We start from the raw sequence: 16,807 nt of genomic DNA, 5'->3' as shown, positions 1-16,807 counted from the left end.
GCAACCAGTTGGCAATTCACCCATCAGTCAGTACAATGGCCCTAATCCAATTAAAGTTGGTGGTGCCAAAGTCCCATTGAAACCAGTGGATAAAACACATGGACTAACTTAAGTCCAGTTCCTTTCAGTAGAACATAAGGTCAAAGGGTTATATCCAATGGAATCCCCTCAAAGACAAAAGGCTTATTGATCCAGTGGCAGCAAAACACAGAAGGGAAGTGGTTTGAGCTTATTCCTCCTCTCGCTGACTGTTCCGCCTGCCTTTGGGAGTGGTAGTGCAAGGAGGCTGCAGGATTGAGGCTGAATTGGCAAAATATACACTCCCTTCTCATTGCACTAATGGGAACTTCCACTGCATCAAACAGGTTTCAGCTGCTATCTTGGCAGCTGTCACCAACTGAGTTTACTATTAGCAGAATCCGCACATTGGAACTCCCTGATTATTGACACCAGGAGAAAATATACATAAATAAGAAAATCAGGGGAAACAAATAAAATACAGCATCTTCACAAACAGGGAAAGAAAAGTAATACAATACAGTGTTGTGTGAACAATTAGTCTATCAAACTTAAATTTATATGTGCATTCACAGGCTTGTCAGATAAATAAAAAAGATAATAGCATTGCTTCCTATGCTCTCTTTTCTCAGTTTTTTTTCTAACCAAAACTGTTTTCTGTTAAGACTAATACCTCAGACCAGAACATGTTCACACTATCCAGACCTTAGTTTCTGGCCATGCGTCTCCTAGTTTGGAAATGAAATGATACTGTTCAGCAAGGAATTTTTCCTTTGTACTTCTTTGTCCCCTTGGATACTTTATTTATAGGAAATTTCTCCCAGGAGGGCAATTTGCCATACAGGTAACTCTCAACTTAACACACATATAACTTGTGTGCATTCAGCTTGATGTGCTTGACAGTTAGGGGGAGGGGGGAAGAAAGGGGGTGGGTGTCCATGGAAAAAGACTTTGGCAATCCCACCTGCCATTGAACCCAGTGTGTATTGGCTTTACACGCTGTCCCCAGAACGTAACCCCCATGTAAGTTGAGAGTGGCCTATCCTATTCTAAGCTGATCAAGGGTCTTTCAGAATTTTACTACATATGACCATGCCAGTGCTAACAAATACAAAATGATGCCTATGTTTAAGTCTGCCGCCTCCTTTGTGTATAAAAATCAGCAGAGCTAAATAAAGAGGAATGACGGTCTATTTAATTAGAACGCTCTCATTTGTGCTGACAAAAAGGTGGTTTAGAGCCCTGCCCATTCCATTTCTGCTCCTCTAGTGGTGTTCCAATTAAGTTCTCACCAGAGTCTCTGACTCTTGAGTGGAACCAAAAGAGGCATCAAATCAATATTTCACATGATAAAGAGACCAAGCCCTTTACAGGCACGTTTGCATCTTTATTTACTTGGCTAAATTGGATTAATTACATAGTGGCGTCCCCCTTTTTTGTCTATGAACCTAACAGAAAAGACCTCAGTTGGCAACCCAAGAGCCAAGTGTGTCTTAATATTGGTTGTAGATAATGTTTTTCATAGAAGTCCAATAGAGTGTATAACTGATGAGGCTATATATTAAATGATCTGCTATTATATTTGAACAAGAAATGGCGCTGCAGTAGGATAACTGGGGCCATTCCCGATGCCAAGTGTCTCACCCATTTGGTCCAAATTTTAAATGTTGTCAATGTATAAGCATTTTCGAAGAATTGTAAAGAACCAAAATTTGGTTTCCAGAGGGTGCTGTGCTGTGTGTCCTCTAACTACATCCCTCATCCATACCCGTTGTTCATTCTCATTCTCCGTTAGCAAAGGAACCATATGGTTTAGTTGACATGCTTCCAGTTCATAAGTTTATTTTTCTAGCCAAAAGCCATGACAAACTTTTATTAGGCAATAGTATTAATAAAATAATACAGAACATACATCCACAATATAAAAATCCATAGTATAACTAAGGCTTTGTGCATCTCTGACAGCTAAAACTGTTATTTTGCCTTTTAAAAATCCAGCTTGCCAACACCCATGATGTAAGAGAGAAGTTTCCAGAGACACCAGCAAACTGAAATCCAGCTTGATTTCAGATTAAACCTCCGAATCACTACAACAATTTATAGTGATTTTCCTGATGCTTTTGCAGCCAGTGCATAGATGGCCACTCTCTGTGTTACGAAGCTATTATTTTCCTTCAGAAGAAACCAAATCCTTTCTGCTGGGGTGTGCCTGCTTGCTTGTGTGAACAAGGGTTTCGGAAAGTGATCTCTTGGATCTCTATATGAGGGGCAGTCTAACAGATAATGAGTGATGTATTTTACCTGAGGTTGACCACAAATACAAAGTCTGCTTGAGTATGTTATAGCAGTGGGTGTCGCTTGGAAATGCAGCCCAGTAAAGGCATTTCTTAAGGAAACTGGTGAGAGTTCGGTCAGATAATGAGCTCTAAAATGCTCTCTTCTCAAGAGTGGATACCAAGGGGGGAAATTGGTGTTTCTAATTAGTTGTAGGTTCCTTCTGGATTCTATCTAGAAGAGCCAGTCCTTTAGTTGACACTTATTCAAGGTCAAAATAGAGCTCATTTCTGAAAAATAATAATACAAACATCTTGACAAGCTGCTTTCCAGAGCTGGTTATCACCTGATTCTATATAGCACAGTACAGGAAAATGCTCAATAGGCACAGTAGCAATTTTAAAAATGTACTTCAGCTGAGTACAGTCCACTTTTGCCTTAATTGTTGGACTGGACTCTGTGCAAAGAAGAACTGCTCATATCCCTGATGGTAGAGAGTAAAGCTGAAAAAAAGGAGTGCCAGGACTGCCTCAAGCAAATCCAAAATAATGCAGCCCAACTCTCGTTGGGGCAAAATTTCCAAAGGTGTTTGTGGCACTATCCAGACACTTAATTCCTGCCCTCTTCTGTTCCATCCTTTCCCCTCATGGTGCCAACATCTGAAGCTGATCTCTTTGCCCAAATGGCAGAAGCAGTCATGGCTTCAAATGCTATTACCTTCCATCTTCCATAACTTCCACACTCTGCTTTCTTCTCCAGAAATTTGTTACATAGAGAAGGCCCACCTGAGCAACTAATTTCTGCTTGGGGGTGTCCTGATTGTCTTTTGCCCAGTGGCTACGGAAAGGCCAAATAAACTAGAGCCGTAAAGCTGATTAACCTATCATATTCCTGACCAGTTTATCATTCTATGAAATTAGAGGTGTATCCCTTTAAACGTTTCTCATTGTTTGGAGAAGCAATTAACATCTTCCAAGCAGATCAGTGGAACTGGTGTTGCTAAGCAGCAGAACTTTAAAGATAATTTGTCAATTTCTGCAGAAGGAAGAAAATAATAAACAGTCCTATTGAGAGAAAATTGCTCGTTTTCCAGTATGCAACTTTCCCTCCACCAGCAGGTCTTCAGTTCACCATTGCTCAATTTATTCTTTATTTAGCTTCTATAAATAATTCGGAATTGAGTGGAATGATTGAGACTTTTCCCAAACGCTAATCCTAGATAATTTGAAACAAAAGGGGGGAAATGTTCAGATTACAGTCTGAGTATATTAGCTGTTGGTAGCTTTCCAGACCACTTCTGTGGTTTCTTTTAGGCCTTTTCTGCAGCATTCCATCACTTCTAAAGGGCCCTAGTTTGAACATTCATAATTTTGTGCATTTCCAGCTCCACATCAGAAGAAGTATCATCATCATCATCATCATCACTAGAGTGGTGGCACACTTCCTTGTCTTTGAATGTGGGAAGCTTATCTCTTCAGAGGGGCACTAAACAAGTGAGGTAGCAATATTACAAATCAAGGCTGTGCATGCCTTTCCATTTTCAAGGAAATAGATGCAGTCATTTGGCATAATATTAGAACTAATCTGCTGTCTCGGTCCTGATATGAAAAGCCAGAAGAGACAGCTTGGGAGTAGGGGATTCTAGGAAAGGGTAATTTAGTGAAGGAAAAAGCAGAAGTTTTGCAACCTGTGTGGTTGTTCAGGTAAGATATTTGTCCCAAACATCCATTCTGGATTCTATAAGCTCTCTTGAGCTTTGATACCCTGCGACTGTTGCGTGTTTTCCATTCAGTCCTGGCTCACCAGGTAGCCAAAGCCTCACACACAGCTCAGTATATGTAAGCCTCTCAGCAAAGATGATGCTGACAGAGGCTGTAGCAGGTGAGAACATGTGTTCAAATGCAGAGAAGCCATGACCCCCATTAAAGCCATCCTGGTGACATAGAATGAACTAAATAAGTGGAGCCAGGTAGCTGCTGGAAATCAGTCGATCAATCAAACAAACAAACAAAAACACCAACCAACCAACCACCACCACATTTCATTTTTATGGTAATGAGCTTGCTTGCAAAACAAGATTCCTTTCTCATCCAGGCACATGTCAGGGAGAAGGTGTGTCCACCTGCTGCTACAAAAGAACCCCAAAGTGATTGATTTTTAATGCTTGATCTTTAATGCTTGATCTTCACTGCCTGTGTGCCTGCGGCATAGAAGTTGGGGGTGGGGAGGGAGAGAGAGAGTGAGTGAGTGAGTGAAGAGGGAGGGGGACTGCAATGAAAGCAGCAAACTGTCAGGTAGCTGACTGTCAATTAAGCGAACTGCTCTTCATTCATGACCTTCCGTTAGCCCACCCTCTGCCGAAAAGGCCTCCAGATGGTGGGGAGGGCGAGGAGGAAAAGCACTTTGCTGCAACAATAACAGATTACGGAGGCACGCTTAACTCTGCTGACATTTGGTCTGTGAATGAGATCTTCCCCTTTGTAGGGGTTCATTGGGTGGGAGTTCAGACGCTGCTTGGATGGGACAATATAAGCAGATAGACAGCCAGATTAGATGGAGTTAGCTTTTATCTCCTGATCCCCTATTAAAACTATTTGGGTGATTCACGCCATTGAAGATTCCCATCTGTGGCTTGCTTTCTTTCTTTCTTCCTTCCTTCCTTCCTTCCTTCCTTTTTTTTGCATGGACTCTGCAAACAGTATCAGCCCCCAAGCGCTAATGCATTATATAGTGCCCAACAGCTTGCCATTTAGTTCTGTTGAGAAATTTTCATTTTTGTAGTGCACACCTCTCCAGTCACGTCTGCAAGTGAAAACATAGTACTGGTTGTATGGATTTCTGGCTTCCATTTCCAATTTCCTTCTACCACATCTTAGAACAAGACAGTGTTTCTCTCTTGTAACAATTTCCAGAGGGGTTAGCTGTGTTAGTTTCTTGCAGCAAAAACCAAAATGAGGGGGGGGGGGGAACAATTTCCCTCTGACCTTGCTGTTTACAATTCCTAACCACCAGCAGCCTCCAACCAAGCGTACAGATAGATACCTGTAACTCAGGACAACACTTCATGCATCTGATAATGTGGACTGTATTCCATAAAAAATCTTTGTCTTTAAGGTACCACAGGATTCTTTGTTGTTTTCTCTCTTGTGCTCCAGTACTTCCATTTCACCAGAATATATTGATAAAAAGGTTCCAGCCATTGCATACCCAGATTTACTAATATCTCTGTTCATAGGGACGCGGGTGGCGCTGTGAGTAAAAGCCTCAGCGCCTAGGGCTTGCCGATAGAAAGATCGGCGGTTCGAATCCCCGCGGCGGGGTGCGCTCCCGTTGTTCGGTCCCAGCGCCTGCCAACCTAGCAGTTCGAAAGCACTCCCGGGTGCAAGTAGATAAATAGGGACCGCTTACTAGCGGGAAGGTAAACGGCGTTTCTGTGTGCGGCTCTGGCTCGCCAGAGCAGCGATGTCACGCTGGCCACGTGGCCCGGAAGTGTCTCCGGACAGCGCTGGCCCCCGGCCTCTTGAGTGAGATGGGCGCACACCCTAGAGTCTGTCAAGACTGGCCAGTACGGGCAGGGGTACCTTTACCTTTTTACCTGTTCATAGACACCTATAACTTAGCCTGACATGAAGCCCTAAACTATCCACATGAGAATACACTGCTTTATGCTGAGTTTAATACACTGGGTGCAAAGTCTGTGTTTTATCGATGATAGGTAGAAATGGGTTAGGGTTGGTTAGGCAAGTGAAGAGTTCAAGCTATCTGGGATACTGGTGTTAAGGGCTTGGCAGAGCTAGGAACTCAAGCTTTGCATCAGCAGGACTATCTGGGATGGTTTCAGGACCATGGCTAGAGTGCCTATAATATTCTCTGACAGGCAGGTAACACCGACCATGTTTGAACAATCAGATCTTTGTTTAATAAACCAAAATGCTCACGAGCTCATGGTTTAGTGTGAAGTTTGAAAGTGTCCCATGTAACATGAGAGCAGAGAGCAAGAGCGTACTTGCGCAGGATGCAGAGCTCAAGGGAACAACACATTTAAGCAAAGCAAAAGCCATTCCAGATTCCTGCAGGCAATCCCTTGCTTGGACGCAGGGGGAGGCAGAGCTGAAGTATCACTACAACTTAAACCATAGGATACTTGAAATGTCATTCCTTCCTAGTTGTAGCATGTGATTCTCAGTTAGCATACTTTAAAAATGGGAATAAACAAATTCATAGAGGATAAGTATGTCAATTCCTCTTAGGCATGATAGCTATAAATGGAACCTCCATGGCCAGAGGCATCCATCTATTGATTATTGGATGCTGGGAACTTTCATCCGGGGGGCGGTGAGTGGGCTTTGCTTCCAAGTCTCCCTCGGGGTATCTGATTGGCTGCTGTTGCAGACAAAAAGGTAGACCAGACTGTGTCACTTTGCTTTGCTCAAGCATTGCTGCTCGCTGCTTGTTTTCTGTACCAGTGTTGCACTGATGGGGAGCTTCCAATGTTAACTTTTTAAACTGACGCTGTTGGCTAAAGCTGCTGCGATAAATCCCTGCCCTGTTCCACAGTTGTTTTTGCCTGTGTCACTTACTGAAGAAGCTGCTCTTGCCAAGGTTTCAAAATGCCTATTTTCTGGACAAAGCTAAGAGCTTCTCCTGTGTCTTCTTTCTTCTTGGTCTCTCAGTCCAAGAAGCTATCCAAGACGCTATCAGTCACATCACCCTCTGATTCTTCTCTTCTTCAGGCTGTCCTCTTCCAAAACTCTTCCTGTCTCTCCAGCTGCCTTTTATTTGGTCAATTCTGTTTGGTTCTTTCATTCCCCATGGGAGCTCTAGAGAACTTACCGGTAGCCTTTATTTCTCTCCTCTTCTCACTCTGTATGTTTGTCTTCAGATGTTTTCTTTTTCTCCCTTTATGTTGAGGAGTCTCCAGTCTGCATTTCCACCCCTGCCTCTCTCCGTTGTCACTATGGCTGGAATCCAGACATGTCCACAATGGACCGAGAGGGCCAGCTCTTTGCCTCCTGTTTTCAGTGTGCAAGTTCCCACTGCAGAAGAGGCAAGCTACTTTTTAACATTGAATAGCAGCTTGTTTCTTGGACAGTGGGAATTTCTGGTGCTTTTGCCCTGAGGTCAACCCTTCCATTGTGAACCGCCCTGGGATGTTCAGATGAAGGATGGTATACAAATTTAATAAATAACAACAACCCCCATCTTTCTTCATGTCATGCTGCCCATTGAAATTCAATACAGCAGAGACAACATTCCCAATCTCTTTAGCAAATCTGTTTCCTCTCCTTGGGGTTTTTTTTTTTTGCCGAGGGGCGGGGGGCCGTTGGTTATTGTCAGAGATACTTTGTAGTCTCCTTCAAGCAGCCCTGGTCCTCTCGCCATCCTTCACTTTCAATATCGATGCTGTTTTTTGTTTCTTTGTTTTAGGTCTTTAAAATCCTGAAGCATTTAAAGGAGGCTTTTCAGAGATGGAGAGAAAAAGAGCAAGGTTTAAAATGGGCATAAAATGCTGTCATTAAACCACATCCAATATATGGGCAGGCAGATTGTCATGGTCACCAGTCCTAATAGATATGCAGCGCTTAGCAGACTAGGCATCTGGTGGAGGCTTTGCTTTATCTTGTTTGCTCTGTCCCTTTAGGAGATAGTCACTTGGCAATACTCAGTAACTTAAAACCACCTCTAGCCTGATATAGTGACAGAGAACAGCAAACACATGGAATGTGTTTCTAAAAGGGCAACAGTGTTCATTATGTTTTAGAAAAAAGTCCTAGATTAGCATTGGGCTTTCTTTCCTTTTTTATTAGCTGTCTTATTGCCTGATAACTAGATATGCAAAACTGCAAGGATTCTGACATCTTTTGCAAATCCTGCCTTGTGTTTAATTAGCATTTATCTTAATCTCGTTTTAATTTTTTTCCCCACACCCAGCAGCGCAATCAAATGCTACTGCGGCATTTTTTAACAATTATGTGATGTTGGCAGATAGAGACTTCAAGGAAGCTGACCTTTCTCAAGCCCAGACTTATAAAAGAGTAGGCTGTTAATTATGTTTTTATTGGAAGATGCATCCCGACTGCGTCTGGGCAGTCCAGCTTTGCTCTGTTTAGATGGGGTTGGAAATGTTCTCCAAACAAATGTGGTGGACTGAAAGAGCTGCTGGTGTGGAAAGAGGGGGCCCTGACTTTAGAAGGAAAGGTTGCTTATGTTTTTGTACTTTAGCTTTAATTGGGTTATCAGCTGCAGCTTCAAGGCTTAAACGAACTGACCTAAATATTAGATCTCTGTTGGGGTTAAATGTTCCCCCTTCCTATAAAGATTTGGTTTCCAAAGTAACTTCTGGAGCGTTTTAGCTCTGTGTTGAAAGTATAAAACTGCCTTTGAATCATTTATTACTGTTCACGCTGAGCAGTAGTTAGCTTGTCGAGAATAAGCACTCAAAACAAATTAAAAGGCATCTGAAGAAAACACCTGATCCATCTCTGTCCTCATGTAAGATCAGAGAATTCGCTGGAGAGAGACTGATTAGAGCGGGTGGTATTTGAGTATTATTGCCAGTTTTGTAGATTATCATTTCAGATAATAACATATAGCAGAAGGAAGGCAAAATTATCCATTTTCATTTACAAATGACCCTTTATTTCCTGAGAAGCGGGACGGCTGTAGTTAAATCAAAGGCTAATTCTTGACAGAAAAGCATTATTTGCCATGGTGGAATTGTTGTTCTTGTTGCTGTTAGGATGTTATTTCTTTTACCCTCACAGTGTAAATTAGGGGAATCTATAGAAGGAAAATAGGAAGGAGATGGGGGTTGAAATATTCTCATGAGAGCAAGACTCGGCATAGATCTTGGTGTTGCAGTTTCATGTGTTACTGAGAATCTGGTTGGGTTTGGCTGCAGACATTGTCAAGAAAGACAATGGCTACCATTTTGTTTACTATTCCCACCCTTTCTCTGAATAACCTTTCCCCTTTCTATCCCCACCAAGATGATAACCCCCCATTCTTCTAAGAGAAAACGAAACAATAAAATACATGTATATTTTGTAAGCCACTTTGAATTACTTTTGTAAAAGAATAAGTGCTAATAATTATATTATAATTATATATTATATTATATATATAATTATATCTTAAGTCAAGGTGGTGATATGATTTCAAGGAGGTATATTTTGCGGCAAACAGGAGTCCTCTCAGTCTCGGCCATTTCAGAAGCGAAGATAAAATCTGCAGTCAACAAAGAGCTGCAGAACATCACAGCTTTGTGACAAGTGTAGTTGCATGAGTCACCTACAAAAAGGCAATGTGTGAAGTGGTCTTTCTTCAAAACAAGGTTTGCTGTAAAATAAAAAAACGTTTAAGCTTGTAGACAGGTAAGAGCACTTCCATTGTGTCCAGCAGCTGCAGAATGTTCCTAGGTATTATTACTCGGAACTAGGAGCATTCTTTCCAGCTTGCTGAGAAGCCTCACTTCTGGGAGAAGAGACAAAGACCTTTCATTAGCTCAACAGATACAGTGTTGATTCATACAAATACCAGCCAGGAATTCCCCTACTCATGGTGGAGGTAGACTCCATGCACATGCTTACCACCACAGTACACACATACATCTAGTTCCCTGTGAGCCTTCTAGCTTGAAAACAGTGTACAGTGGTACCTCGGGTTAAGTACTTAATTTGTTCCGGAGGTCCGTTCTTAACCTGAAACTGTTCTTAACCTAAAGCACCACTTTAGCTAATGGGGCCTCCTGCTGCCGCCGCGCCGCCGGAGCACAATTTCTGTTCTTATCCTGAAGCAAAGTTCTTAACCTGTAGCACTATTTCTGGGTTAGCGGAGTCTGTAAGCTGAATCGTATGTAACCCGAGGTACCACTGTACAGTATAAAGTTTGAATAAATTGGGCGGTATGTATACTTACCTTTTATTGGTTCACAAGTACACCTGGTGCAGATGTTATGGATGCCCTATGCATGTTGTTGGGGTCTTGTAACCCACCACTTACAAGGGGTTCCCAAGGCTGATAAATATACAAACAAGTTTGCCTTCAGGACCACGCTAAAATGTGGGCTTTCAAAATTTCCACTGGTGCTTGTACACACTTCTGTCTCAATCAGGTCATGCAGAAAAGTTAAGATGGGAGAAGTCAGAAAGCGAAGAAGCTTCCACCACTTCTAGCAACCATCTGCACCTCCTTAATTTAAAGACAGAGGGTGGGATTCACCTGTTCCCCCCCCCATGTGCCCCTTGAACCTCCAGAACATCAGGGGAGGGGAAGAGTGGGATGTTTTGCCAGGCAGGCTGATATGCTTGTACAGGCGGGACACTTGTAACAGCATGACATTGAATTCTACTCAAGAGTATTTATGTAAACCTGGGACACTTTCTTTCAGAGGGTTTACTCTGTAATTACTAGTAATGTACTAAAGTGCCATGGATTTGTAGTGTTCATAAATAAAAATACAAGCTGAGTTCTCACCAGCTTGTAAGAACCACCCGAATTATTATAAGTGGTATATGATCTCTCATGAACTTCCTCAAGGCATAGTCTAAAAAAGTAAAAGGTGACCTGAGTTACCCAGGCTAGAAAGATTTGCCTGGTTCTGTGCCAGCATTCAAGTGCCACACTCTACTTAACATGTGGGCGAAACACAATCATCTCAGCTGAAAGACATCTAGCAAGAACTGATATGACTTTCTGCTAGCCTTTTGTAGGCTGTACAACAATTGTGCCATGAGCGTTAAACTGGTCAGTTTTTGTGTTTCTGATCATTAGTAGATTATATGGTTGGGGTCTTTGGCTGCTGTAAACTAATTAATGGCATTTTTCTTAACACTGCTACAATTAGCTTGGTCCTTTTCCAGTTTGCTTTTGGCATAAACCCAGTGGAGAGTCAAGAAGCATGCTTGTAGTCATGCTTACTTCTGGTAACAAGGCAATGCAACCTTTAGTTTTGTGGGGTTGCTGCTGTGTTTTAATCCTTATGTTTAACAATCCAGCATCTTGATGGTTGCTGAATTGGGCTCTGATTTGAAAAGAATGCTTTCTAAAGAACCAGGTGTGGGAGGGTGGTTTTATTTATTTATTTATTTTGCTGCTCTGCCTGCAATAATATATAAAAGAGTAACATGTATGAGAATCAGCTGACTGCAGTTGCACTGCTGCATTTATCTGGACCAGCCATTCAATTACAAGAAAGAAAACATCAACATGCCCTAGGAAAGGCTAGCACAGTGGAAAACCTGAGTCATTTCAGTTGCTAAATTAGTTTTAAATTAAATGTTTCTGAGGCCGCTGTACTAAGTTCACCCATTGTCTGGAAAAAGGACAGCGTTTGGACTTTTGCTCAAGCAACCGGCAGCTTCCATATTAATGTGGAGTGCCATATGACACTTGGATCACCTATTCATCCTCTGATTTACACAGAAGTAAGGTGGGGCAACTTTTCATTTGATACATGCCAATTTCCAATCATGCTCAGAGTTCTGTTTATTTTTATTTTTATTTTCCTTGATACAGTCAAGGAATAAAGGCAGTGAAAATAAAGAGAAAGATCAGCAACGGAGCATAGCAATTTGCAGTGCAGTATTATGCAGTTAAAGTAAATACAACCAGAACAAAACTAAAAGAAGGAAGCAGTGGGTGGTGGAAGGAAGAAAAGCGGCAGGAGAATAGGTCCTGGCAGAACCTGATGGGCGTGTGCTTCCTTCAAACAGTTTCCAGTACAACTCCCAAATGTCCAAGTGTCTATTCTCTTTGTGCCACCTACTGAAGGTAGCTTTCCCCCATATGGTGCCAGAGTAGATGAGTAGAGTGATTGTGGGTGTGGTAGGAGTGGAGAGATATATGCTTTTTCCACTAGTCTTTGGACCAGCAACAGGGCGCGCAAAGTCTAATTACTTTGCTCCTCTGTCAGGACCCACAGGATAACTGAACATAGCGTGAGCATCAAAGAATTTTGGGGATTTTCCCAGGACCAAGGCAATATGGATAATCCCCTCAGGACAGAGATCAGTCTGGGTGGCATGTTCATTTTTATCACAGGAACCTTGCCCCACAGACTCTGGGGTAAACATTTCCACCATTCCTAGTCACGCTGTATTTCCTTGATTATATGCATAAGTTTGCAGTTGACCACGTTGCCGCTGTCTCTGGGAACTAGAATTCCCAGATATGCTAGTTTAGCGGAACACAAACCAAAATTCCAAGCCTTGTAAAAACTGTGGGGCAGGACATCATCAAGGGATACAACTTCTGGTTTGGACCAGTTCATGCTGTATCCTGAGAGGTGTCCAAAATAATGGATGAGAGTTGTCAGTAAGTGACACAGGCTCAGTGCCATTCGTTTGAACCGGAAATGCTGTTTACCTCACCATAGAGGACATGGGCACCAGCTTTTTAGATTTCTTCCTCTGGCATCTCACTGCTGCTTTTTGTTCCCTTGTGTCAAGGAGGAAAGGATTGGGTGACATTCAGCTGATTTTTTCCCCTCCCCCCATGGAGACCCATTTGATGAGCAGTGTGGCAGCCTTAGTTAGGACATTCCTCGTTCTTCAGTAATATCAGAACCTATATTCCCCTCTTTGCCTTTTTTTCTTGTCAAGCTTCTTCCGTTATTGGGAGCGGATTGGATAGGCCCAACTGTTGGCTCAGTTGCGCTCTTGTGTGTCCATTTTAGAGCATTTTGTTATACTGTAGAAGTGTGTCGCTGTGCATTAGTCTGGCTGGGACACACTTGGCCAAGAAGCCCTCTGGGTGGCCCTGAGGAAGTCACTGTCTATCAACGCAGACTTCTTAATAAGGTCCTTATGAGGTTAAAACATCTCTCTGAACTCCCTAGAGAGCACAGGGGTGCAGCACATTCACTCCTAGGCAACCTTCTGGGTTGCACTGCAGCAGTAGGTAGTGCCAGAGGCAAAAGTGGGAAGAGCAAAGGAAGCAGCACACCTCTGTACAGTGACTCTATTCCAGCTGTGTAAAGGCCACAGGGTTCTGTGCAAGCAAGAGGCATTATTGCAGTTCAAGACATATTGCAGGCAAATGAAGGCACTTGAGAAAGACATGGAGCTGGGTATATGTTAATGAATCGACAACAAGTAACTATGGATTATTATTCTAATAATGGATGTTGGAGGGTTTTTTTGAGATAAAGTCTTCATACTGGGCTGGAGGAAGACTATTCTTGACATTTAGTGATAATAACAACTGGGTACCCCCTTTTAGACTTTTTGTGTGGAAATGGAAATGAATGAACTTTGGGTGCCTGGGGTTGAAGATTGGAAAATAATGTGATAACAATAATTATGTGACAAAATATAATGATACATATTTACAATATTTCAGCTGCTACTAGCACCACCAGTATTACTACTACTACTGTTAGCAAGAAGTCAAAATCCATTATGCGTCCAAGCTAAGCGTATGCATCTTTTGAGGAGTAACTCTGCTATTATTTGACTTTAAAAAAAAAATTCCCTGGAACAGTTCACAGCATGTATATGCTAAAGGAGATGACTCATCAGAGAAAACAGTTTCAATCAGTCAATCTTTGTGGGTTAGAGTGAATTGCTGGGAAATTTCAAGAAACTACAGAGACAAGAAAACAAACAGAAAGTAGGGTTCAGTGAAGCTACTGCAGTACTAATTCCAGTAGTTATCTCCATGAGTGAGACTGTGCTGACAAATGGATTCCTAGTGAAGCAAGTACCCATAAGTCCTCCTGGGATACAGAGACATTCCCTTCAAAAATTATTTGTTTTGCACTTCCAACTCTTCCTTCAGAGTAACTTGCAAATAATTGGTTCCAAGTTTCCTTGACAGTGGTTCCTTTTGACAATATTCAGTACTGATGTAAGAGCTCAGCATGTATATAGGAGCTAACTTATTAGCCACATTTGCTTTTGTGTATCTAATAACTTCCCTTAATTATCTAAGGCCTGAAGAGGTTTCCCCCATATATACATGGTACAGCCAGGTGGTAGACATGAATTTCTACTCCCAAAGGCCAAGTAGAGTGCCAAGGATGTGTCCTGCCTCTCACTGTCCCACTCTCATCTTCTTCTCCAGGTTTTTCGTACCGATCTGATAACAGCTATGAAAATCCCAGATTCTTACCAACTGAGCCCAGATGAGTACTACATCCTTGCTGATCCCTGGAGGCAAGAGTGGGAGAAAGGTGTTCAGGTGCCAGCAAATACAGAAACAATCCCTGAACCTGTGGTTAGGTAAGCCTGATGTTCTTCTGTTTGTGAGATACCTTCAGTTGGTTTTCCCCCCTCAGAGAGTGCCATGTTCTGCCTCCTATGATTCAATGAGGAATCTTTACATGATCCCAGTTGTATAGGGTAGCTTTATGGGGTTAACTTTTCCTGTGAGGGAGTTAGGAGTCAGGCCCAGTGTCAGCATGTGGCATCGTCCAATAGCTGTTATGGTATCAACAAACTGCTTTCTGATTTAGGGCTGTTTGATATGCCCGAGAGAGTCTCATTTCTTCTTTGACTCACTTGGGTTCTGAGCTAGAAGGCAGAAACAGCATTAACTTAGCTGTGCTGCTGTTGGAATAGGATCAGTCCCAGCTTTAACCACTGCACCAGCAGAAATCGGATTGCAAGCATGAAATGGTTCAAAGGAGTTAGTGGTTAATGAGAGGGTTTATGTGCACCTGAAAATCTACCTTGGGTATGATTTTCCCTGAGGTGGCAATCCAAAACCTGCTTGCCTGGGTTAAGCCCAATTGAATTCAGTAGGACTTGCTTGTTACTAGACATGATTAGAATTGTGCTGTTACTCCAGATAATTCGAGTGGATTTTGGCTGCCAAAAGCCTACTGCAGGTTGCATTATATGGAATGCTGTTGGGGGATAATAAATCCCAGGCTGTTGCTATGCTTTCCACCCTCCTGATCTTTCCTATTCTGAAAGCTTTGCAAAGTCACATGACAACTATGGTAAGTTAAAGTCAAGTGTGTTTGAACATAAGTGATAAATGTCCCCCCGTCTCACCAAATTCTGTTTTCAAAGATTTGCATAAATCCAAACTGGACAGAACTGCATTCTATCTCCCTGCTTTCAGAGTTTCTTTCAGTGATACATTATATAGCAGGGATGTCCAACAGGTCAATTGCGGGGTGTCCCTGGTCAATCCCGGGACCCCGATGCCCCCCCCCCAAAAGCTCAACAACTTTGGCTCATCCTCCTTTTTTTAATAGTGGGAGTAGATCAGTAGATCGCAGTCTCTTGGAAGTTGGATGTACCTGTTATATAGGGTCACTTGAAACTCTAAAATTGTTCTCCATGTATTGCACATTTGACCATCCCCAGGAATGCATTCTTATAGAAACCATAATGCGGTCCAGGCTGCCTGTACATGCAGCTTCAGGGAAGTAATTGCCACAACAAGTGTGCTGCCACAAGGGCACAAATTTCCACTGGGAATCTGGCTTTTTCCTTGGGCATCCTGTGACTCCTCATGGATGAAGCTGACTGTGAGACACCCCATGATTTTGAGACGTGTTATCATTGGGACATATTGGCACAACATACCTAAGTGAGTGTCTGGTGCTGAGAAGTTAATGGTGTTGAATAGGCTTTTGTCTTTCCTTTTTTATGGTATATCTTGTAGATCAGATATTTATGGCTTTGTGCTGTGATAACCCGGCTTAAGACTTTATGATAGAATACAACTCTTAAGTAAGTAATTGTTCAAGATTCTGCAAAAGAATTCTGGCAGAGAACAGTTCCAAACCCAAATCTCCCATCTTCTGGCATCCTTATTAGCTTCTTATTAAACGCTGAAGCCCAAATGGAAAAGGTCCTATTTAAATTAATTCAAGGCTGCTCTTGCACATGATATACTGCAAAAGCAACTGACTAGCATTTGAGCAGGCGTTGGCCAATAACATCCCTGCCTCTGCATTTTGCCATTTCTTTTTTCTTTCCTGTGTCTTTTCAAGTCAACTTTGATATCGATATCAAAGATCCTGGGGCTTTCTGCACTTAAAAGATGTTACATGTAATTCTGAAGCCCACTGTTAATCTGTGAAAATCAGTGTGTTGAAAGAGCTCAGGAGGATTTTAAGCGCATTAAGGTGTTTTCAGATTTCATGCAGGAAATTCCTCCCCTCCCCCCTAAAAAGGATGGAAATATTTTAGTAAAGTCAATAACTGCCTGAAGCACAGCTTGTCCAGCAGTGACAGCAGCAACAGCTGTTGGTGGAGGAAAGTTATGAAATAAACTTTTGTGCACTCATCTCCTTCCATAAGGATTTGGGGAAGGTTGGGGGATGAATGACACGACTGGAAAACAACCAAACTTCAATGAGGAATCTAAACGCGTCCAAAATGGAAGCCATAAAAATGGAATTTGAAGTTTATTTAATCCTTAAAGAAATGTTGGGTGGAATATCTATTTTTACCAACTTTGATATACAACCACAGTCTGTAGTCGTAAATGTCCTGCTCTAGAGCTGAAGGTTGATTTTGGTGCTGTGTCAAGATGAAAAGTGATAGCCTTACGTTGC

General features: G+C 42.3%; 1 protein-coding gene across 5 annotated transcripts in view; it reads left to right on the top strand.

The window, feature by feature from the left end:
- Positions 1-16,807, top strand: part of JADE2 (jade family PHD finger 2) — a 147,445-nt gene that overhangs the window by 32,069 nt on the left and 98,569 nt on the right. For all 5 annotated transcript variants that reach the window (XM_083428812.1, XM_083428811.1, XM_083428815.1 and 2 more), the window contains exon 4: positions 14,356-14,513. In XM_083428812.1, the coding sequence (XP_083284938.1) occupies positions 14,356-14,513 (158 nt within the window). The remainder of the gene's footprint in view (positions 1-14,355; positions 14,514-16,807) is intronic.

The sequence above is a fragment of the Podarcis tiliguerta genome, assembly GCF_965153285.1.
Source record: "Podarcis tiliguerta genome assembly, chromosome: 2".
Lineage (NCBI taxonomy): Eukaryota > Metazoa > Chordata > Lepidosauria > Squamata > Lacertidae > Podarcis > Podarcis tiliguerta.
This window is presented reverse-complemented; position numbering and strand designations above follow the sequence as displayed.